Below are 23,423 nucleotides of genomic sequence, written 5' to 3'. Positions count from 1 at the left end.
TGTGGGGTGGCACTGGCCTTTAGGGGACAAAGGTTTGAGGGGGACAGGGTTCAGGGGTTCAGAGACACCTGGGTTCCTCTCTTGGGGTGACATGGAGGGGACAGGCTGCCGGAGCAGTGGGGTCTCCATCCTCCTCCACCACAGGATGTGGGTGCCCACAGGCTGTACCAAACCCAAGTTCACATGTGGGACTGGAGCACTCCATGCAGCCAGGGCTGGCCCTGCTTATCAGCCCCATGGGGCAAATTTCGGTCCAGAGGCTTTGAGAGTCCTGACTGTCACCGGGGGTCGGTCAGGATCCAGCTGTACTCCACCAGGAGCTACTTGTGTCGGGGCTACTTGACTTCGGGGCTCCCTGCCCTGTGCCACGGGAACAGCCCTGGGCTGGGGAGGGCTGTGTGGACAAGGGGATGAGGCAGCTCGTGGGCCTGGGCATGTAGCCAGGAGAAGCCAAAGGCTCAATCTGCCCCAGATCCCTTGAGCTGCCTAAGCCCTGTCCCAGTGGGTTGCCAGCCAGCGGGGTGCACGTGCCCTGTACCTCACACTAGCAGATCCCAGGGAGGCCAGTTCCAGTCTGTGCCATGGGAACCCACATGGAGCCCCAAGGAAACCACTGGCATGCATGTTTGGAGTGGCTGATAGCCATCCCTGTGTCCTGGCTGGGTGTTGGCGTCCTGCCATACCCAGTGTCCCACCTCCAGCAGCACTGTGGCCACCCCAAGGTGTGTGGCTGTCCTGCCCATGAAGGGACAGGGGGAAAAAGTGTCCCCACCTGTCCCAGCCATCCTCGGGCACAGGGCTGGAGCAGCAGTGCCATGTCAGGTGTCCATGTCCAGTGCCTGGGAGCACCATGGTGCCAGAGGCTCTTGTTTCGGGGTGCTGACTCACCCCACCACAGTACCCTCTCACCCCGCTGGGGCAAGCCGGCAGTTCCTGCCCCACCGGCAACACACACCATAATTAGTGCGGGCAGGGCGGAAGCATCACTGATAATTGGTGGTGACTCGTTAGTGCTGGAGCGCCACATGCCCAGGGCTCAGCAGGACTTTCCGGCAGGGCTGGTTGGCGAGACTGACTGGCATCCCGGTGCACCGACCGGAGTGCGGGGCCTGGCTGGCTCCCCAACACCAGAGTAGGGACAGGGTTGGGTGTGGGGTGTGGGGGCGAGCACTGTCATCACCTGCACTTCGTGCTGCAGCACGCCCCGGTCCCGCCACCACTTCCTAAAAGGCACAGCTTCAGGGTGCTGCTGGCACAGACGGTGAGAGCACTGGGACCAGGCAGAGGTGGGAAAAGGACAGGGGATAAAGGGGTGCCAGGGGTTCCTTTTGCTGGCTGGGCTCTCCCCACGGGTCTCCTGTAGCACCCACGTGACCCCATAGGAGGGGACTCGACCTGCGTTGTGCCCTCGCAGGGCAGGTGCCCACAGCACCATGAACCGGATCACGGTGTATGAGCGTGCCAACTTTGAGGGGCTGAGCCGGGAGTTCACCTGCGACGTGCCTGACTTGCATGAGCTGGATTTTGGGAACTGCATCGCCTCCCTGAAAGTGGTGGGGCAGCCCTGGATCGCCTACACGGATGCCAAGTATGAGGGGGAGCCGCATGCCTTTGAGGAGGGCGAGTACCCCTCTGTGGAGCGGCCCAACAGCTTCTCGGCACTGCGCCTCGTTCACCACGACCTGGGGGACCCACAGATCACCCTCTACGAGCACCCCAACTTCCAAGGCGCCTTCAAGGTGGTAACAGAGGAGACCAACTTGGCGTATGGGTACTTCAACGACCGGGTGGCCTCCCACGTGGTGCAGCGAGGAGTCTGGCTGCTTTACCAGAACCCTGGCCGGGGTGGCTGGCACTGCCTGGCATGGCCCGGGGAGCATCTCGCTGACTACAAATTGGAGCTGAACTTCCAGGCTCGGCTGTCCCACCTGCGCCCACTGCGGCCCGGGAGGCCCCTGGTCTCCGCACGTCTTCTTTGGGAGCAGAAGCGGGTGGAGGAGGAGCGGGAGGTGCTGGTGGATGAGATCGAGGGGGTGAATGAGACAGAGTCGGAGCAGGCGCTGGCAGCCAGCAGCAGCCGGGAGTACGGCACCACGCTCTGGCAGAGCTTCCACTTCAGCAATGCCACCAGCCTCAAAGCTGGGCTCTCCTTCACGCTGACTGTGGAAGCCTCCAACATCTTCACAGTGCAGAAAGGGCACAGCGAGTCCAGCACCCGCCGGCAGCGCGTGGAGGTGCAGCTGCCGGCCAAGATCCCCCCACGCACAGCGCTCAGCATCCAGGTCCTGCGGAAGGAGGTGACGCTCTCTGTCCCGGTTCTGCTCACCATCACCCAGAATGAGGCCGTTCGGACGGAGATGGGCGAGTACCGGAGCATATCAGGGACCAACGTCAGTGCCCGCTACAGCTTGAAGCCACTGCCAGCCTCAGGCAGGGAGCAGGCAGCCACCGAGGGGACAAAAACAGTGTCTGGCACCAGGATGGAGCTGTAGCTCTGTGCTGGGGCCGGCCAATGGCTCTGTTCCCTCCGTGGTGTGGGACCCCCTTCTGTCCAGTGATTCTGGCTGGCAGGACCTGCCAGTGCCTCCTCCCAGACAGTGTTTCCAATAAACCCCCTTCCCCAACCACTCAGGTCTCTGCTGCTGCTGGGGCTGGGATGGGAACGGGATGAGGTGGACACTGGGCTGGGAGTGCACCGGGCTGGGGGACCACATGGGATTGGGGGGGACACAGGGCTGGGGAGGACATCGGGCTGGAGGGGCACGGGGCTGGAAGTGCCAGGCAATACCAGGCTGGGGGAGCTGGCGGGGCACAGGGAAGAGCTGGGGACACCAGGCTGGAGAGGACATCAGACCGGGGGAATAGGAGGACACACTGAGCTGGGGCTGCCAAGGGTACACCGGTCTAGGGGAGCCTGGGGACACCGGGTTGAGGGGTGTACCGGGGCAGCTGGGGGGACACGGGAGTAGGAAGCCGAGGGGCACTGGGCTGGCGCGGACGGGGGAGCCGGGGACACCGGGCCGGCTTGGCCTCGCACAGACCGGGCTGGGGCAGCCCCTGCGTTCCCCGCCACGCCCCGGGCCCTTGGGCATGTCCGTCGGGGACACAGGGGGACACCGGCGGTGCGGAACCGGCCGGGCGGGCACACGCCCCGCCCCCAGCCCCGCCCCCGCCCCGCCCCCCACGTGGCCGCCGCCGCCGCCGGTCTCTTTAAATGATGCAACACCCCGCGCGCTGGGCCCGCCTCCCGCGCGCCTATTGGCCCGGCCGGCCCTGGCTCCCCCCTCCCATTGGTCGGGACCGACCTCCCTCGCTGTCGATTGGCTGAGCGTCGCCCCGCTCCCGGAGAAGGCACCGGCGGAGGCGGCAGCATGGCGGCGGCGGCGGCGGCCATGGGAGCCATGGCGGCGGAGGACGCGGAGGAGGCGCTGGGGCTGTTCACCGGCATCGGCCTCAGCGAGGCCAAGGCGCGGGAGACGCTGCGCAACGGGGCTCTCAGCGCGCTGCTGCGCCGGGCCGTGCTGCAGGTACACCCGCCGCGGGCTCACACCCCCGTTTCCCGGTACCCTGATACCCGGTGTAATCCCGGAACCCTGGCACCCCAAGAACCCGTTACCCCAGCACCTCGGTACCTGGTACCCCGGTACCCGGTGTCACCCCCGAGACCCGGCACCCCGATCCCCGGTGTCACCCCGGTATGCCGGTACGCGTCAGTATGCCGGTACACCCCGGAAACCCGCAACCCCGGCACCCCACTGCCTGACCCCGAGACCCGGAACCCCAATCCCCGGTGTCACCCCGGTACCCTGGTCCCACTGTCATTCCCTGGACCCCCCAGCCCCGCCGAGTAGCCTCGGCCCTTGACATCCTACCCCCGCCCCGCCCCGGTGCCGCCGGTTCTCCGGGGCTCATCCCTGACCCTCCCCCGGGTGGCGGCAGGCTCGGAGCGCTCTGGGCCCGGCGCTGGACAAAGCCACGGGAACGCTGCTGTACAACGCGGCCGCCCGCCTCAAGGACCCGAAGCACCTCGGCTTCCTCGTGGGCTACATCGCCCGCAGGGAGATCCTCACGGACCTGCAGCTCAATGGTACCGCCCGGCCCCAGACCCCGCCCGGCCTCGGCGAGGAGGGCTCTGCTCTAACCCCTGCTCTGTCCCCAGCCGCTCTGGAGTACGTGAGGAGCCACCCCCTGGAGCCCCTGGATGCAGCGGACTTTGAGCAAGCCTGTGGCGTGGGGGTCTGCATCACGCCCGAGCAGATCGAGGAGGCGGTGAGTGGAGCTGTGACCCCGCGGAGACAGTGCAGGGGACACTGGACTGGCTCCTAGTGCTGTACTCCTGCCTAGCTCGCTCATCCTGGTGTCCTCATCCTGCTCCCAGGTGGAGGCTGTAATCAGTGAGCACCGAGCGGAGCTGCTGGCAGAGCGCTACCACTTCAACATGGGGCTGCTGATGGGTGAGTGGGAACACTAGGGCAGCACCTGCCTGGTACTGGTGGCTGCCACGTCCCCGTGCCTGCCTGCCAGTGCCACTGCCTGCTCCCCTGGATCCTGTGAGCCAGCCCTTTGCCACGGGCTGCCCCAGTTGCTCTGTTGCTGTGCTGCAGCCCAGCAGGAAGATGTCCTGCCACATCCCCCACTCGGGCAGGGCCGTGGTGCACTGTGATAGGGACAGCCTAGGGGCAAAGGCTGCCTCTGGCCACTGGCTGTGCTGTTCTGCATCAGCGGCTCTGGCTGAAGCTCCCCCAGGCTGGGCCATGCCCCTTGCTCACGGGGTGCCCTGTCCACAGGGGAGGCACGGAACCGGCTGCGGTGGGCGGATGGGAAGACCATCAAGAACGAGGTGGATCTGCAGGTGGGTGCAAGGGCAACAGGTCAGGTGCTGCTTGAGGTCCCCTGGGGGTGCTGGAGGTGCTGTGACTGGTGTGGGACCCACCAGCCTGTTCCCTGGAGGGCCCAGCGCTGGGGAAGCCTGCCCTGGGTAGGTGCAGGCAGGGTGAGGGGGGTGGCAGCTGGACAGGACATTTCCAGACCTTGGAGCACAGGGAGCCTTTTTGACTCCTGACGGTGTCTCACTTCTCCAGGTGCTGCATTTGCTGGGACCAAAGACAGAAGCTGACCTGGAAAAGAAGCCAAAGGTGAGGAGAAGAGGAGGCTGGGGACTTGGATGTTATTTTCCTGCTAAATGGCCAGGCAGGATCCCATATAGCTGCTTTGGGCTCAGCTGCCACCATGGGCATGGGTCTGAGGGAGCACTGGGGACAGCAGGCTGGGCCAGGAGGGGAAGGTGCATGCTAGGGCTGGGCACTCAGGATGCTGTGCTGGTCCCTGCAGGCTGCAAAGGCCCGGCTGGCCCCGGTGGAGAAGCAGAAGGTGGCCGTGGTGGAGAATGGTAAGAGACTGTCCTCCTGTGGGCAGCTTCCTCATCTCCTTAGTTCTTGCTAGGGCCTGTTTCTGAGCTGGGCCCTGAGAGCTGCGGTCAGGCCCCAGCTCAGCCCCATCTCCCTGCAGGTGATGTGGGCACAGAGACAAAGTCACTTTTGGAGCAGCTGCGGGGAGAAGCCCTCAAGTTCCACAAGCCAGGTGCGTGTGAGGAGCCACTGCTGTGTGTGGGGCCACTCCCCTAGCTCTGTGCTTGGTCCCAGCTCTCTGTGCTGTGGGGCACTGGCTTGGTCCTGTGTCCCTTTCTCCCGGCTGCTGGGCTGGGCTCAGTTTGGGCAGTGCTGCAGCCCTGAGCAATCTCTGCCTGCAGGAGAGAACTACAAGACTGAGGGCTATGTGGTGACACCCAACACCATGGCCCTGCTGCAGCAGCACCTGGCAATCACGGGCGGGCAGGTGAGGCCACGTCCCTCAGCCCAGTGGTGGGTGACACTGCCAGGGTGGCTGGGGGACACACAGCTCACAGGGGGCATGGCCAGGGACAGCACCCACATGGCATGGGGGGCTCTGTGGGATTGCCAAGGGCTCATGTCAGTGCCACCACTGTCAGGGAGGGGAAGAGTCTCCTGCTGAAGAACAGAGGTGTCCCCTTTCTCCCTGCAGGTACGGACACGGTTCCCTCCTGAGCCCAACGGGATCCTGCACATTGGCCATGCCAAGGCCATCAATTTCAACTTTGGCTATGCCAAGGTAAAAAGCACCAAGCTTTCTTGGCCACTGCCTTCCCTCACTGTTTGGCTGCTGGCCTGGCCCTGTGATCCCTTGGGGAGCAGCTGCTCATCATCCCCTCATCCCCAGGCCAACGGTGGTGTGTGCTTCCTGCGCTACGATGACACCAACCCTGAGAAGGAGGAGGAGAAGTACTTCACGGCCATCCGGGATATGGTGGAGTGGCTGGGTACGGCTCGGGCTGGGGAGGGCAGGATCAAGCCAGGTGCCAGGGACATCTCTGCATGCAGGTCTTGCAGCTGGGCCTTTGGGGTGCTTCCAACCTGCTCCATTTCCCCCATCCCCACAGGCTACCAGCCCTATAAGGTGACCCACGCATCGGATTACTTTGACCAGCTCTACACGTGGGCCCTGGAGCTCATCCGCAGGTGAGCATGTGGGGCAGTAGGGATGTGCCAGCGTGGTGTGGATGTCCTGTGCCACAGCTGGGGCTCCTCCTCACCCAGGGGATGGGTTACTTGTGTCTGGTGACAGCGTTTCCCCTCCGTAGGGGTCAGGCTTACGTCTGCCATCAGAAGGTCGAGGAGATCAAGGGCCACAACCCTCCACCCTCACCATGGCGGGACCGGCCCGTGGAGGAGTCGCTTCTGCTCTTTGAGGTATTTCTGACTGGGGCAGGTGCTGCATGTCTGTGGGTCTGGATCTGTGGCTCAGTTGACAGCTTCCCCCTCTCCACAGGACATGCGAAAGGGCAAGTTTGGGGAGGGGGAGGCCACGCTGCGGATGAAGCTGGTGATGGAAGATGGGAAGATGGACCCTGTTGCCTACCGTGTCAAGTTCACTCCACACCACCGCACCGGGGACAAGTGGTAGGGAGGGCCTGTGGTGGGTCTGGATCTCCTGAGAGTGGGGAGGTGTTGGGAGGGGAGGAGCACTGTGCTCTGCCCTGGGCTGACTCAGTCTGCCTTGCAGGTGTATCTACCCCACGTACGATTACACACACTGCCTCTGCGACTCCATCGAGCACATCACACACTCCCTCTGCACCAAAGAGTTCCAGGCCAGGTGAGCACTGTGCATGGCATGGCCCAGGGATGAGCCAGACCTGGGAGCAGCTGGCTGCATCCTGACAGCTGCCAGTATCCGTGGGGCTGAGCGAGGCTGTGCCTGCACCTCCCTTGCAGGCGCTCCTCTTACTTCTGGCTCTGCAACGCGCTGGATGTCTACTGCCCTGTGCAGTGGGAGTACGGGCGCCTGAACCTGCTCTACACTGTTGTCTCCAAGAGGAAGATCATCCGGCTGGTGGAGACGGGTGCTGTGAGGTAGAAGCAGGGTCAGCAGCCAGGATGGGACTCACCCAGGACATGCCTGGTTGTCACACCTGTGTTTTCCCAGGGACTGGGATGACCCGCGGCTCTTCACTCTGACAGCCCTGCGCCGGCGAGGCTTTCCCCCTGAGGCCATCAACAACTTCTGTGCACGGGTAGGTGCCTGGGATGGGGTGGGACAGGGCAGGTAGATGCATTCCCTGGCCAGCATAGTGATGACAGGCTGTCCCCTCAGGTTGGTGTGACCGTGGCCCAGGCAACAATGGAGCCACACCTGCTGGAGGCGTGTGCACGAGAGGTGCTGAACGAGCAGGCCCCCCGTGCCATGGCCGTCCTGGAGCCCCTCAAGGTCACCATCACCAACTTCCCTGCCCCAAAGGTGAGACTGCCGTGGGCTGGAGTGGGAGTGGGATTCCCCAAGATCAGCGTTCACCCTCTCCTTCTCCCTAGACACTTGAGGTCCTTGTGCCCAACTTTCCAGCCGATGAGAGCCGGGGTTTTCACAAAGTGTCCTTGCATCCCACCATCTACATTGAGGAGACGGACTTCAGGGAGGTGAGCCAGGCCCACTGGGCCATTCTGCCCTTGCTCCCGGAGCTATGGCTTGTGCAGCAGGAGCCTGGCAGCACTGGAATCGGTGCTAGTGCTGCACACACAGATCACAGGCAGGTGTCAAGCACGTGACTGTGACTTCCAAATGTGCCAGCACCTCTGATGGGCTGCCCTCAACCTGGCTAGGACATGTCCAACCACTGGTGCCCACTCCAGCCTGTGCCCTGGGGAATGTCCCACAGCAGCATGAGAGTTCAAGCAGCCCTGGGATCACTGATCCCTGGGACAGCAGGAGTGGGGATAGAGAGACATGCTGCAGGGGGCACCTGCTGCCCATGCTGAGACCCCTCCTGCAACCATGAACTCTCTCGCAGGAGGCAGACAAGGGCTACAAGCGCCTGGCCCCCGGGCAGCCGGTGGGGCTGCGCCACGCTGGCTACGTCATCGCCGTCCAGAATGTCATCAAGGTGGGTGGCTCGGGGCACTGGTGACATGAGGCTGGGCTGTGGGATGTCAGGATGTGGTCATGCTCCAGCAGGGAACAGCAGTGATGGTCATCTTGTGCCAGGCACTGTGGGCACAGTGAGGGCTCAGGCTGCCTGTGTGGTATCTCCCTGCCAGCCCTGTGCCTCATACAGTGGGCAGCAAAGTGGCCTCGAGTTGGAGGGCTGGGGATTCAGCCCCAGGCCTGTCCTGTGGGATGGGGCTGCTGCCTGACTGTTGCCTGACAGCCCAGCTCATCTCCTCTCCCCCAGGACGTCAGTGGGCGCGTGATTGAGCTGGAGGTGACCTGCACCAAGTCGGACGTGGCAGAAAAGCCCAAAGCCTTCATCCACTGGGTGTCGGAGCCGCTGGCGTGTGAAGTGCGGCTCTACGAGCGGCTGTGAGTGCCTGACTGCCCGCAGGGGCAGGGACAAGAGCAGTGCTGCTGGAGCGGCAGCATGGCTGTGCACCAGCAGGCCCTGCCGGGATTTGCCCAGCCCTTTCTGGGGGGAATATTTTTGGCATCAGTGGGGTCCTATGAGCGGCACCATGTCCCCTCGTCTGGCAGCTTTGGGATGAGACTCTGTCTTGTGACAGGTTTTTGCACAAAAATCCTGAGGACCCGTCGGAGGTGCCTGGTGGCTTTCTGAGTGACCTCAACCCTGTGAGTAGCGGTAGCAGCTGGGGCTATGGGCCTGGGGTGAGCTGGGGACCTCCTGTGGCCACGTCTGAGGCACCCACCCTACCCTTCCTGGGGCAAGGCCTTGCTGTGTCTCTGGGTGGAAGAGGGGGTAGGGAAAAAAGGGCTGTGGAGGGGGCAGAGGGGTCAGGTTGCTGGCTTAGCTGTCTTCTCCTGCCAGGACTCCCTGCGTGTGGTGCACAATGCTCTGGTCGACAGCTCTGTCCTCTCTGCCCGACCCTTTGACAAGTTCCAGTTTGAGCGGCTGGGCTACTTCTCTGTGGATCCCGACAGCAAGGAGGGGAAGGTGAGCCCGGGGGCTGGGACAGCGGGGCTTAGAGCCATGGGGCTCAGAACCATGTGGCTCTGAGCAGACCCTCTGTTTCTCCCCAGATGGTGTTCAACCGGACGGTGACGCTGAAGGAGGACCCCGGCAAGGCCTGAGGGAACTGCTGCTGCCACACCACCGTGGTGTTGCTTCCCCGGGGGTCCTTGCACACCCCCAGTGCCACCGTGCCTTGATGCAGCCCCCCGGGGCACCCCACAGCATTGCCTCAATAAACAGAAATCCCAGCCCTGTCTCCACGCTGTCACTGCCTCCTGTTCACCTGCTCGGCCTTGGGGTGCTGGGTTGGGGAGGGTCTCCCCTGTTCCTGGGGCTCGGGGGCTGCTCCCATCTGCCGTGCAGCGCTGGTGTCCCCACGGGAGCTGTAGCTCCCCCACCCGGCACTGGGGGACTGGGGTCGAGGGTGTCGGGGTGGGATGTTGAAGGGTTCCGGGGGGTGCAGGTAGGACAGACCGGGTGCGAGGGGGTGAAGCAGGGGTGCAGGCAGGGTGTGCGCACTGTGTACAAACACCGCCCGAGCGCCCTCCCCCCTTAAGGTGGACTCGAGTGGAGTGGCCTCTGCCCGGCCCCGGGCTGGGGGTCAGGGGGGTGCCCCCGCGGGACCGACATGTCCCCCGTCCCTTGAGCCCCGTGCCCGTGCCACTGGCCCCACCGTGGGCGGGGGGAGGCCCTGCCCGGTTCCCCGGGCCACCTTAAGCAGGGCCGGGGCCGGGGAGGCCGCGCCGAGCACATGGGCACGTTAAAGCAGCCCCGGCGCAGCCCCACGGCGCGGGGGACCTTTCATCCGCACGGGGTCCCTTCGCCCCGCGGTACCGCCGAGGGCAGGGGCAGGGCCAGTACCGGCCGCGCGAGCCTCGGCGCGCTCCCCGGGGAGCCCCCACACCGGGGCGTCGCTCCGCACGGGGCGGCGCGGGGGTCTCGCCCCGGGCGCTGCGCGGGAGTTGCGGCCGGGACGCCCCCGCAGGGCGCGGAGCACTGGGGCGGCCGCGTGGGGACCCTCGTCCGGCGTCGCCCCACGGGCGCACGGTGCCGGTATCGCCGCGGGTCCCCCCGGTGCCTCGGCCGGGGCCTGTCCCTGTCCCCACACGTCCCCCCGTGTCACTCCCTTGTCCTCGGGGCCGCGCGCATCTGCGCTCAGTGGCGCCCCACCGCGGTCGCGCCCTCCCCGCGGCAGGGCCCCTTTAAGGCGCGGGGCGGGCCATGGCGTCGAGCTCTCGCGAGGCTTGGGCGCTGTGCTCTCGCGAGGCTGGGGCCGCGCGCTGATTGGCTGCGGGGGGTTGAATGTAAGATGGCGCCCAGGGAGCTGTGAGGGGAAAAGACTCAGAGCCGAGGCGGCGGCGGCGGCGGGGCCGGGGTGAGGCGGGGCCGGGTCGCGCCGCGGCGCAGCTGGGCCGGCGGGCTGGGGGGGCGCGCGGCGGCGGCGAGGTCGGGCGGGGCCTCCCGTCTGCTGCGGGGGGGAGGCGGCGGCGGTTCCGGGGGCGGCGCGGGCCCGGCGGGAAGGGGGAGGGGGCGGCCCCGCCTGCCGCGCGCGCGCTTCCCCGGCCCGCGGGGGCGCGCGCGGCTCGGCCACGCGCGCGCGGGGCGCGGTCCCTGCTCCTGTCTCCATGTGTCCCCCCCCCGCACCGGGCCCGTTCCCGCCGCCCCCCCTCATCCTGCCCCCCGGTCAGCGCGGCACCGGAAGGCGCGGCCTGTGCGCGGCTCCGTCCCCGCCGAGCCCCCGACATGGCTCCTGCCGGCGGGGGGGGGGGGGGGGGCGGTGTCGCGGCGCCGCCCGCGGACCCGGCCCGGCCGCCCCGCCGGGAAACAAAGGCGGCGGGAGTGGCCCGGGCAGCGCCGGGTCCCCGCGGGCGGGGAAAGGCCCGTGGGCTCCGTATCCCCCGCCCGGAGCCGCGGCCAATGCTTCATGGGCTGAATGCGGAGCTTCGCTCATCCGGGCTGGGTGGCGGAGCGGCCCGTGGCGTTCCCGTCTGTCCCGGGCCTCGGGGCAGCGCCGGCAACACCTGCGGGGGGAGCAGGAGGGGCTCTGGATACGGTCACTGCTGCTGCCTTGTTCTAAGTTCTGTCTGCCAGTAACTCCGGTGTCACGGCCGTGCTGCGCCTGTCGCCGCACGGCGCCCTGTGACAGATGTGCTCACACACTCGTTCCCAGTAACGCTCACCACGATGGTTAGGAATTGGGCATCTTGCAATTCCTTAGCAGGAGCTACTAGCTGCGTGGATGATCATATCTTTCTTTCCTGATTATTTTTTTTTTCTTAATGGAATACATATTAAAAATAAAATGGCTTTAATAAAGAAAGAGGAACTGGGGATGGAAAGGGCTTCTTTGTTCTGTCTTCTCCAGAACGTTACAAGTCTAAGAGCTCAGGACAAGAGCAGCAGAAATACATGCAACATGGTGACTGGTGAGTCCAGATTGTCCACATGCTGCAAGTTGTGTGTGTGTTTTCAGTAACCTCAATCTAAGTTTTATCAACTAACCATATGTGCTCATGATCTTCAAAGAGTTTCTTGAACTTATTTCCTGAAAAAAATGCAGTTATGCTGCACAGAGAGAAGTTACCTTCCTTTATTGGAGAAACTTATTTCCTCAGTGCTCTTTTTTATTTAAAAATGCAGTATTAAAAACATGCTGCTGAGATCTGCTGAGGCGTTTGCAGTTTCCAGTGTGTGGCTGTGGGATAAATGGAATGCACAAATTAGTGTGTTTTAATAACTAACAGTAAAAGTGACAACTGCAGCAACAAGCTGCATATGTTGCCCTACAAAAGTCTGTTGAATGCACAGTGGAGCCTTACAGAGATTTTCTGTCATAAATGCTGTAAATGTCATAAATAAGGTGGGTTTAGTTTTAATAAGTAAAATTTCTGGGAGTGCAGTGTTACTTTCCTCAGTCTTCCTCCAGACCTGGTACCTCTGCTGCTGTGTAGAGTTTTGTGAAGTGCAGTTTTGAGTGGTTCAGTGCTTTTAGTTAAATAACCCCAAGCAGCCTTAAAACTGATGTGACTGACCCTGAGGGAAGCTTAGTCCAGCTGCACTGTTACCTGCCGGGCCTGTAACTCCTGTCTGATTGCCAGAGTAGGAGAGCTGTGGAGAAAACCCAGGGAAGGTCCCGCTGCTGTTCAAGGGCAGGAGCAGATGCCTCATGTTGCAGTGAGGCTCTGTTCCACGCCTCGAACTTGGAATGCTGCAGGGACTCAGGTGGGAGTCTCACTGGTTGAGGTATTAGTGGCTCTCAGTGTGGTAACTTAAAGCACATATAAAGGAAGATTTTTCTGCATACTAGGAGAGAGGAAAAGAAAGATTCCTTGTGACAGAGGAAGATTTACTAGTAGGGGAAGACTGGCCTAGTAGGCTCTTGATTTTGATGCTAACAAGAACTAATTAAGATGGAGCAGCTGAGCAGGGTTGAGGATTTGTATCTAAGAAATTTATGCTGTTTGTTCTGCTTCCTGGTGGTTAGAAGAGGTAGGTGATGATTTGGTGGTGGACCTCTCCTTGATCTTTGGGCTTGCTGCTTGTGCTTCTGGGTTTCTTGTGGCTTCTGGTCTCTGCTATGCAGGAGAATGATGGACCTGTGAGCAGCTTGTGACAGAAGGGTTGGACTTCCAAAAGCATAAGTGAGGGATAGTGGATAGCTGTCGTTTGAAACAGCGGCCCTGCTGACCTCTCCCCTCTCTTCTTTTGATAAGATTAACAGAAGGTGGATAGCTATCCCCTGAGCTGTTATAACATAATAAGCACAAATACAGGAGCAAGGAAGAAGGCAGGACCTGGGAGAGGTGAGCCCATCCTATTCAGCAGCAGCTGGCTGTCAGAGAGCCTGTGATCTCAGACAGCACCTGTTTGTTCACGTCTGGGATCCCAGCATGGCATCCTTGAGGCTTATTTCTCAGAAGAGTCTTCCCTCTCAAAGCTGTGTCTGCTGGTGCTCCTCAGGGTGGACATGGGAAATGATGATGCTATTCTGAAAGCCTCGCTGAAATATTGAAGTCAAGTGCTTGCAAGTTCCAAGTAAAAAATTGGGACAAGTTAATCACTCAAAATCTGTTTTCCAGCCTCAGAGTGTGTAACAGCATCTCACAGTTAGATGCAAAACACATTCATAAGACTTGGTGTAGGTCTTGTCTGAGTCATTGCAGATGCATTAACAATGTTGTTCTCCCTTGGTTTCACACTTGGGAAAAGATTAACATGTCCTATAGTGGTGTAAAGTACTCTTAATACTTAGTACTCCTGGAGGAGTGAACAGTCTTACTGGCTCTGTCACACAGAGTTGCCTCGAAAATGTGTCAGACCAGTGTCTCTTAAAGGCAGGAGAGTTGTTTTTCTGTCCAGCTGTGGGCTCTACAGGAGCTTCTGTATGCTGATATTTACAGAGCTGTTGGATTTGCTAAGGGAACACTGTTAACTGGTGCTTTTTACTAAACATTTCTGCGTATTTTAAGAATATTTTCTGTAGTAATCTCATACAGCAACAAACGTGGCTTAGTGAGTCCAGAAACTATAGCTAGAACGTAAGTTGCCTCATGTGTGTTCCCCTTACCTTTGATATTAATTCTTTTCTCCTGTGAGGCTGGTCCAATGCACTAGCCATGAACCTCCATGTAAACAAAAACTGCTATGAGTTTGGACTGCTGACACATAATACAGAAAGGGGTTAGTATTTGCTCCAGCTCTCCCAGGTTTTGATGATGATTGAAGCTGGACTTGTGCAGTCTGCTTGAGTGCCAGGGAAAGCCTAGAGCTAACTCTCGTTTCCACACAGGCTTTGGCAGTCTTACGTTCAACCATGTATCTCTGTCTTGGTTCTGCTTTGTTAAATCATGGTAAAAGGATACATAAAGTTCTGCTTTTGTACCTGTTCTCTTTAGAACTACTGTACACAGCTATGTCTGTCCATTTTTCCTCCTTTATGCAGCTTGATCTAGTAGTGCTGAATCACCTCTACTAGTCCTAATCTTGTGCTGTTTCACTTCTTTTCCCAACTGTCTCAGTATCTGATGATGTTTTAGCTCAAATCTATTTATGCTTTATCAAGGCTAATTAGTGCCTTAGAAACAACCAGTATACTCACTGCAAAAACAATTTGTGGGTTTAAACAAGATAAGTTAATAAGAGAAGAATGCTGTCAGAGTATACCCTAGAGCTGTCTGATGTTCTCAGGTGGAGTCATTCTTGGTGGTGGTGGTTTTTTCTTTGCTTTCACTTCCTCCTTGATCATCTGATTACTACTTCTGTCTCTTTTGTCTTCATACATGGCATGTTTCATGTTAACCTCTTCCCATATTAAAAGGAGATCAAGAACTGATGATGCTGTTGCCTTTGCCTTTGTCATTTCCAGAGCTCTGCTTCTCTGTGTGTGTAGTTCCCTATATGAGGAATCTCTTGATTCCAGCACTCTCCTTTTGCTTGCTCTGTTCAAATCGATAAGGCTGCCCTGGTCCTAACAGCGATGGGCTGAATGCTGCATCTGTTGCTCTTCCCTTGTGCTTTCCATTAGCTGCCTAGAATAGCACTGCATGGCCGGATAGAACATACTGCTCGGTTCTCCACCTCTGTGGCTGCAAAGCAGGGCCACAGATATTGATTTCTGAGCCTCTGTTGCTAATAGTGCATGCTGCAAACAAATGGAATGTGCGACTGGATTTGTGTGGTACGGGACTCGCCTGGTCTGGGTGAGGTACAGAGCTGGGAGAGTTTACAAGGCAGTGAGCTCCGTGAATAGTTCTGCAGTCCCACCTGGGTATCGTTCAGACTCCCCTGAGCTGCCAAGGGTTAATCTGAGAAATGTGTAGTAGCACAAGATGCCTCATAAAACTAAAGCATCTGTCTTGGGCATCTGGCTGTGCATGTTTGCCAGTTTTCATACAGTACTTGCGATGAGAAATTAGTTACTGGAGTTAGGAATATCCTTGTGTCAACAGAGTGCTGTAGTTAAGACTTTTACTTTCTCTTTCCTTAAAGGAACCCTGAGGACCTTGCAATATGAATAATTCTCTGGAGAACACCATTTCCTTTGAAGAATACATCCGTGTGAAGGCACGAACGATCCCCCAGCACAGGATGAAGGAGTTTCTAGACTCCCTGGCTTCCAAGGGGCCAGAAGCTCTGCAGGAGTTTCAGCAGACGGCCACCACCACAATGGTGTATCAGCAGGGTGGCAACTGCATTTACACGGACAGCACAGAGGTGGCTGGGTCTTTGCTTGAACTTGCTTGTCCTGTGACAACCAGTATCCAGCAGCAAACTCAGCCAGAGCAGCAGATACAGGTTCAGCAACCCCAGCAAGTCCAGGTAAGTGTCCGAAATCATCTCTAAATGTATCTATGACTTGCTAACCCATGGAGTAGTGTTCAGAGCCAGCTGCTGCCTAACCTGAAGCCTCAGACAAGTACTTAAGAGGCAGGACCAATTAACTTTATATAGAACAGCACTATTTTCCTGTCATTTAAGGAATGTGGTAGTAAATTTCTCTCTTGGCTGTGCCTCCCTCGTGCCCCGCTGTAGGAGGAGCGGCGTACATAGCAATGGAGTGGTGTCACCTATTGGAGAAATGGTCGGCAGTTCTGGCGTGTGCACAACTCCCGAAGCCTTGTGCTGTGAAGCTGCTATAAATACCACCCTCCTCTGCCTGTCTGACTATCTGGTTGTTCAGGGTGGCTGTGGGATCTAACTTGCCTTCAGGATTTTTTTCTTTTTATGAAATCAGTTATTTTTAAGTGATTTTACTTGAACATTCTAAAAGTTGTCATTCTTGAACTGGCTTTTAAGTGAGGGGGAAATGCAAGGGAGTCAACTTAGGATATGAACCAGGGGATGATACGCTTCAGGAAAGGAACTCCATATATACACATGCATCAAGGTAGATCATCTTTTGCACAGTGGAGGGAGTTGTCTTAATTACGTTTTTTTAGCAGGTATTACATTAGGTATTTTATTAAATATTAAATGAGAAAATCCAACACCAGAGGGGAAAAAACCCCAAATGTATAACTTAAGATAACTACTTTTGTCCTCAGACACATTTTGTAATTTGAAGAGTTCATAGGTGGCAGAACTAAGGTTTTCTTATGATATATCTCCAAACAACTGAACTCTGTCTACAGCTGTAATTTGGATACACTTCTGCCCTCTGTAGCAGAATGTAAAGCTGTGAGCTCTTCTTTTACAACAAATGAGGGTATGGAGTCACAAATGACTGGAGATAAGGTAGTGTGAACTTGGTGCAGTGCAGTAGACTTGTGCTAACAGCTCACTTGTGTGCTTTTATCCTACAGCAAAGACAAACTTACCTCCTTCACTGGTAACTCATCTCCAGTTACTCTCTATTGAGTAAATGAATGCTTAACTGGAACTTTTGTAACCTGTTGCCCTACAATAACTTGTCTTGAAAGGCTTTTGAACAACAAAAGCCTCTAGTCTTGCAGGCATGACTTGGATCTCTGCATGAGGCTATTAAAACTGATCAAGAGTGGGTTTGGTTCTGCCAGCTACTATGTTTTCTGGAAGAAGTTTTGTTTTTCAGTGGAAGAACTAGGAGGGTTGGCTTTTGAGTGCCTCAACCTTGAAGATGTGGAAGGCCCCCAAACCAATTGTAAAAGTCAGAAAGAACCTCTTTTCTGTTTCCCCTCATTTTTTTCCTGCTGCTGCCTCCTTTCAGAACTACTCAAAATTCAGGCTTGACCCTTGCAAGTGTTCTAGTAACAGAGGTAGAGAGGGAGGTCATATATCATATGCTCCAGAGAAAAATAGCCTGGCCTTCTTGGAAATAAGCATAGAGTTGCTGCCAGCACCTGTTCCTGATTTTTAAACTGAATGGCCTGCACCCTGAATATGAAAAAAATAAGTCAAGATTTCAGCAATTTTTCCTAAAGAATGTTGTCTACTATCTCCTACTTGGTTTTGATGTGCCTCTGCTTTTAGATGTCCGCTTTCCCATCTGTCAGTACAGATCATAATTAGTGTTTGTGTTGCCTACCCCGCTGCTCACTTCAGGGTGTTACAACCCCCTAGAACACTTAGTGGCACATCTGGTACTAGATATGGCTGCAGCTTTTGTGCATTAGCAGAGCAGTTGAACTCAGGTGTATTTGAGCAGCTAACTCAGAATTATCTTGAAGTTTTTCTGCAAGAATAGAGTAGAGAAAAATGTCTTTACCCCCTTACAAGAGTGTTTTTCTGTCTATCAGGATTTGTTACTGAGACATGATTTACATTCACTTGTCTTTGGACTGTCACTGTGGCAGCAGTGGCAGAGCACAGGGTCTGAATAAAGCTGGATTTTGTTGTAACTCTGGGGAGTGACAGTTCCTGTAGTGCAGTACACCTGGTCCAGCTGGCTCCCTCTGCTAAAATACTGCTTGTGTTGTATTATGACAAATTTTGGTCATCTGCCGAAGCCTCTTAGCTTTTGATTAAACTTGTGTCATCCCAGTACTTGACTTGATAATCTGTTTAGTTCTTGCTAATCCAATTGCAGATCAGTGGAAGACCCTTTGAATGACTGTGCTTATGTCTGGCAGTGTGACCGTGCTGCTAAAGGTGGCTAATAATACGACCAGTCAGATGACCTCACGGTCGCAAGTGCTAATGACAGCCTTATGATCGTAGTGATAGACAGTGCTCAGGTTTCATCCTAGGTTTTACTTGCTGTGGACAATCAAAGACAGTGTTTGACTGCTTGCTGCTTTTATTTATCCTGGCAAAATAAATTTCCTGTTTGAAGAAGTTGCCACCTCAAGATTTTCTTGCCTAAAAGGTTCAACAGAGTGTTGCCAAATGTTTATTTTGAAGGCTGAGTGGATGCAACTGTTGGGTTATATACTCTAGTCAGTGCTACAGTTCAAGTGTCCTGGAGCTCCTTCCACACCCAGTACCACAGCGGTGCCATTAGTGGTCTTAAGAAATAGTTTAATAAGGCAAGTTGTCATAACCTGTGCTGCATCAGGGGGTGGCTGGGAAGGGCTGTGTTTTGCTCCAGTTAGGTAAGAGTTTTATCAGCCCTGCCTTTGATGAGATCGTTGCTTGTTGGTCCCGTGCGTTGAGGCCACGAATTGATGATGCCAGCGGGAAGAGGTGTCAGCGCTGACTTGCTGACTGAATGTGGTGTTTCCTCAGAGGTCAGTGAACCTCTTGTGCCTCTTCCTCTTCCATGAGAAGGTTTAACTGAAGTAATATCAGAGGACAGAAAGCATCTTTGCTTGGGAAGCATATGGGGAAGATCCTCAGTTTCAGCTTTTTATGATGTCTGGGTGGCAAGAGTTTCTTGGCCAGGGCTTGAGGGGAGGTTGGTACAGGTGAGCAAATCACAGAACTGTATAGGGAATGATTAAATGCCTACGTAAAATACCTTTCAGTTAAGACTTGGAGGTAGGGTTCCTATTTGTTTATGTTTGAAAAACATGCCAGTATGTTTTTAGTGTAGCATCAGGTATTAATTAGCATTTGCTTGGGCTGAGTGGGACACTTCAAAGAGTGGTTATAGTCAAGAGTGGTGTTTTCAAGGTAGCACCTACTTGTATATGGAAGCAGGCTTCTGTTGGAGAGATTCTTGGTTCATTTGTTTTAACTGTCTTAGGCCTAAATCCCTCCCCAGTGTGCAGCTTGACAGCATAATCTTGATATTGTAACTGTTCAAACACACCCAATGTGGCTGATGGAATTCTCTCTGATATTGATGAATGAGCAGAGGAAGAATCTGGAGTGAAAAATCTATCTGGCAGTTGTTCTGAAAAGCTAACTTGTACCCTTCCTGTAGACCTTGTTTACTTAGATAGCAAAGGACTTCCTGTAAAGTAGTTAAATAACAAGTTCCAACATTTCCTGCTACTTCACTGATCAGTCTTTTCACTTACTCTATACTTTAAATCTGTTTTGTACTTGCACATACACTTTCTGGTGTAATATTAGAAGGATTTCTTTGTTACAGTGTTAGTTTTTAGTGCTGGACTCTCTTTAGCTTAGGACTGTTGTTGAAGAAAGTGTGTTTTAGGCCTTCTGTCCTTAAATTGGGCTAAAAAAATTGAGATTACTCTTCTCATGCTCTCATAACTTTTTGTCCAAGTGTTTGACTTCATTTGGGAAGTTTGAGATGCACCCACATTACTTCTGGGAGGGATTTGGAGCATGCTTTCTGATAGCAAGTTGGCCACCTATCCCTTCTTACCTCTTGTACATTTGGAGCCTGTCACTTTGGGTTCCCTCCAGACGAAACTAAGCTGGAAGATGCAATCTCATGTCTCAACGTTTGTTTGTCAAGCTTGGCTAGTGGGCAAGACTAGACCTAAATTTGAAATAGTCTTCTGGAATGTATAGTGTGGACATTGTTAATATGTCTTCAGTCTTACTCTGAGGTCTGTTCTTGGTGTGTACTACCACTTTCTACTGTAAATGTAGCCTCAGAAACCAAGATCTCTTTGTGAAAAGAGGCATTTAAGAGCATGTCAGGTGCTCCAGGGCAAGCTAGATATCAGAAAATCCATGCAGGAAAGAGTTGGTATGTGCTCATTTGGAGTTAGGTTATCCAGTCAGTCCACAGATGAAAGAATTACCAAGCAAAGGAAATCTCAATTGTTTCAGAACTGCAGTTCTGCAGTTTGATTCCTTTTTGGGCAGAGAATCTGCAGAGGGCAGATGTGTTATGAATCCTACTTGAAAGTTTGTCTATCAACCATGAGGAAAAAAGTTTTGGCAACCAGGCTTCAGCTGTTCTCATGCTCGTGGGGTTACTTATTGACTCTTTGCATGTGCTCAATGGAAGACAGAATATGTTTTTGATCTTAATGTGACAGTAAATTTCCTTTAAGGAAATCTTAAAAATTTAGTGCTGCCTTCCTGTTACAATACAGAACTGATTTCTAATGCTTTTGATTCTCTAGTCAGCTAGTATTTGATCCAGCTTCTAGTTACTTTATGGTGAAAAGGCATTTCTGTGTGATGGTAGTCTGCTGGGAAGTGATTCTTTTCATGCTGCTGGATCCAGACTTCTGGCAGTAAGTAGTTTTTCAGTACTGGTAACTTGGTATGTTCCTGTCTTGCACCAGTATAACCCAGGAATTCTGAGCATAACGTTCTTGCTTTAATCTTTAGCATAAAGTGAAGATTTAAGGTCCTCCCTGTTGGTCTTGGCCTGTAAATTTAAAACATTCCTCTTTGTACAGAGTCTTTTAAAAAAATCTGCTACTGAAGTTTAGTGTAATTCTTTGTCTAACTTGCTATCTGAGGAAAAAAAGGACAATGAGGTCAATGTAAGAAGCTCTGATCTCAGACTGGGTGAAGCCTGTAAATTTGAAATTAATGCTTTTAGCACTCCTGGGTACAACCTACTTGAACATAAGGAGGGATTTACTGCAAGATACAGTTGTTAAAAATGGATGTAATTCACAGGGGATGTGTAATGCATGGTAGGTAGAACTCCAATATTCTTTTAAATAGGAGCAGTCTCATCAGAAGCGTGATGTCTGCAGTTTGCAGCGTGGAGAACTTCAAGTGATTCTAGAGTCTGACTTCATCTTGTTTGGGTCTGGACTCATTCTTTTGGTGTTAACAATAACAGTGTTGGCTCTAAAGCAGTAGCAAGACATCCCAGTTGTAGGCGATAGGATTTAGTCCTGAGGAGTATCATAGGGCCCCAGGGCGTGACTGCTCAGCTACTGAAAGTGAGGGAAGTTGCCTGTGACTTTCAGAGACTGTAGGCTCAGGCTCTGAAATGGTTAATTGTTCAGGTCTGTGCCAGGGGAGGTTTAGGCTGGACATTAGGAAGCATTTCTTTACCAAGAGAATGGTCAAACACTGGAAGAGGCTTCCGGGAGGTGGTTGTTGTCCTAGACCCGTCCTTATTTAAGAGGCATTTAGGCAGGGCCCTTAACAACAGAGCTGTAGCTTATGGTCAGCCCTGGAGCAACCAGGCAGTTGGACAAGATGATCCGTGTAAGTCCCTTCAAACTGAAACGATCTCTTCTACAAAAGCAGAAGGGAGCAAATGCTCTCTTGTCACATTTGTTCTTAGACCAGGCCTCTTACTGATGATACCTCTTGCTTTCACCTATTCCATTACCTTTCTAATTGCACTTGTGATAAAATTGTTTCAGTGCAGGAGCAGACTTTGAATTCTTACTGCTAGCAGAAAAAAAATTATTTCCTTTATATATGTTACAGCACTAACAGGAACTGTAATATAAAATTGTGTACGGAAAGAAGCTGGGGGTACTTTTAAGGTGCTCTCAGTCAACCTGTGCAAATTCTGAAAGCTTTGCAGAAGCACAGGGCAAATGATGTGTTTGCCTGTTTCTATGATTTTGAATCCTAGCAGATAAAGCAAGTGTTTCTGGTTTGAAACTGAAAATAAATCAGTGCAGTAATGCATTTAGTTTGTGCAGTCTTTGACCTTTGCCTCCCAGGTAATCTTTTGAACAAGGACTTAAATTAATCCTAAGAACTGTATTAGTGATTTTTTTTTTAAATGGAATATTTTAGAGAATACTTGCCTTAGGGATATGACTGCATATGGCTTTCTTAAACTGAACTCTTACCTGGGATCCATGCTTGGGCCTGTTTGCCCAAGGCAGTACTCATGCTGCTAGGCAGTATGATATCAAATAGAATGGAGGAAACATCCCATAGATGACTTTTCTTTTTCAATTGACTGCCTGATCAGATCACTCATTGATGCAGCTTTTTAAACTGTCATGCTGACATAAGGTTACATGTTTCTTGTTACCTTGCAGGAAATTATTATAGATAGTCCACGTCATCAGGATTACAGTATACTGCACATAGTTCCCAGAAGGAACTGTACCCTATTCTTCCTGGAAATAAATTAATTCTTAACAGGAGGTGACTTATAAAACTGGCTCGCAAGTGGTGCATTTTTCAACCCCACTTTTTTCCTTAGCAGCTCTTTATTTGGCTGTAAATGAGTCATTAACATTTTTCAAGACTTCTTAGAGGTGATGTTGGGAAGTGAGATTCTGTGCAGTGCAGATGTGCATGGTAGTTCTTTTTAGTATTGTCAGGTTGACTAGTGTGGCATCTCTGTGCAAATGCCATGTTAGCCTGACCAGCTCCAGGGAGTGAGGTAGAAAAAGGTGAGAGGGCGTGAGTAGGAAGATACAGTTTTGCAACTAAATAAGTCCGTGTTGGCTCCAGAGAGAGGTGTTGAGTAATTAATTCCCCGTCTTAAGATAAGGTGTTAATGAAGCCTGGAGAAGCAGATGATCATGAGAACCTGGGATATCACTTCTAGGACAAGGCAGATGTGACGAAGCATCTGTGTAAATGTGAGTCGGTGGAGAAGTGTCTGGAAAGGAGAGCAGAGCTCAGACCTCAGCACCCTGGGAGTGAAGATACAAACGGAGTTGGTTTTGGGGCTTGAGATGTGAAGCAGTACCTCTGACTCCTGGCTTTGAGTCTACCCCTGGGCTGCTGCTAGATATTGTGACAGACCTTGGACAAATGACCATCGATGTGAGAGGGTGTGATTTATTTTTTTTCCCTAAAATGAAAGGAACTGGTTTGGAATCAAGTCAACATGTTTTGTGTGTGTTATTCAGCATTGTGTAAGTGCACGAGCTAGAAAATACAACTGAGTAGTTTGGACAATAAATGGTATTAAATGGAATAAGTAAATAATGAAAAAAAAGATTGATTTTAATTATAATTGCCAGAAAAATACTTCTGAAGTTTAAAAAACAAATGCTGCGGTGTTGGCCCTTAGTGCATGACAGAGGTTGAGGTTGAACTTGCAGCCTCCTGTGTGGACACCTGCTTGTGTGGTGTCACTGTTAGTGTTGGTTTAGAAGTAATATTCCTGTGCTTTATGTAGAAAGAGCCAACTGCTGTTTTTGACTTACCCATATTTCTTACTGCCTGTAAGTGATCCTGCATCCATCTGGGGACCGGGGTGGGAAGTAGTAAAACAATCTTT

General features: G+C 54.0%; 3 protein-coding genes across 5 annotated transcripts in view; all 3 read left to right on the top strand.

The window, feature by feature from the left end:
- Window positions 1-58: 58 nt before the first annotated feature.
- On the top strand, window positions 59-2,627 carry LOC127471557 (epidermal differentiation-specific protein-like). The gene has a single exon (XM_051788580.1). It carries the CDS (start codon window positions 1,434-1,436, stop codon window positions 2,490-2,492), a length of 1,059 nt encoding a protein of 352 aa, XP_051644540.1. The 5' UTR covers window positions 59-1,433; the 3' UTR covers window positions 2,493-2,627.
- Window positions 2,628-3,351: 724 nt separating this feature from the next.
- On the top strand, window positions 3,352-9,731 carry QARS1 (glutaminyl-tRNA synthetase 1). The gene is made up of 24 exons (XM_051788524.1): window positions 3,352-3,527; window positions 3,940-4,087; window positions 4,160-4,269; window positions 4,379-4,454; window positions 4,788-4,852; window positions 5,082-5,135; window positions 5,332-5,389; window positions 5,509-5,580; window positions 5,750-5,835; window positions 6,043-6,129; window positions 6,238-6,337; window positions 6,458-6,536; window positions 6,659-6,767; window positions 6,847-6,977; window positions 7,081-7,173; window positions 7,293-7,430; window positions 7,504-7,591; window positions 7,672-7,815; window positions 7,887-7,991; window positions 8,363-8,455; window positions 8,744-8,871; window positions 9,069-9,135; window positions 9,332-9,457; window positions 9,544-9,731. The coding sequence occupies exons 1-24, from the start codon at window positions 3,372-3,374 to the stop codon at window positions 9,592-9,594; spliced, it is 2,364 nt and encodes a 787-aa protein (XP_051644484.1). The 5' UTR covers window positions 3,352-3,371; the 3' UTR covers window positions 9,595-9,731.
- A 1,013-nt stretch (window positions 9,732-10,744) lies between these two features.
- The window catches only part of QRICH1 (glutamine rich 1), a 27,542-nt gene continuing 14,863 nt past the window's right edge, over window positions 10,745-23,423 (top strand). The window contains exons 1-3 of one of the 3 annotated variants that reach the window (XM_051788527.1): window positions 10,745-10,779; window positions 11,841-11,901; window positions 15,464-15,793. In XM_051788527.1, coding sequence (XP_051644487.1) covers window positions 15,485-15,793 — 309 coding nt within the window. In that variant the 5' untranslated portion in view covers window positions 10,745-10,779; window positions 11,841-11,901; window positions 15,464-15,484. Of the gene's footprint in view, window positions 10,851-11,840; window positions 11,902-15,463; window positions 15,794-23,423 lie in introns of all 3 variants that reach the window. The other 2 variants (XM_051788525.1, XM_051788526.1) reach the window with 2 other exon arrangements.

The sequence above is a fragment of the Manacus candei genome, unplaced genomic scaffold, assembly GCF_025592945.1.
Source record: "Manacus candei isolate 608988 ecotype Guabito, Panama unplaced genomic scaffold, ASM2559294v1 h1tg000025l, whole genome shotgun sequence".
NCBI lineage: Eukaryota > Metazoa > Chordata > Aves > Passeriformes > Pipridae > Manacus > Manacus candei.
Note: the sequence above shows the minus strand (reverse complement) of the source record. Positions and strands in the feature narration are given on the sequence as shown.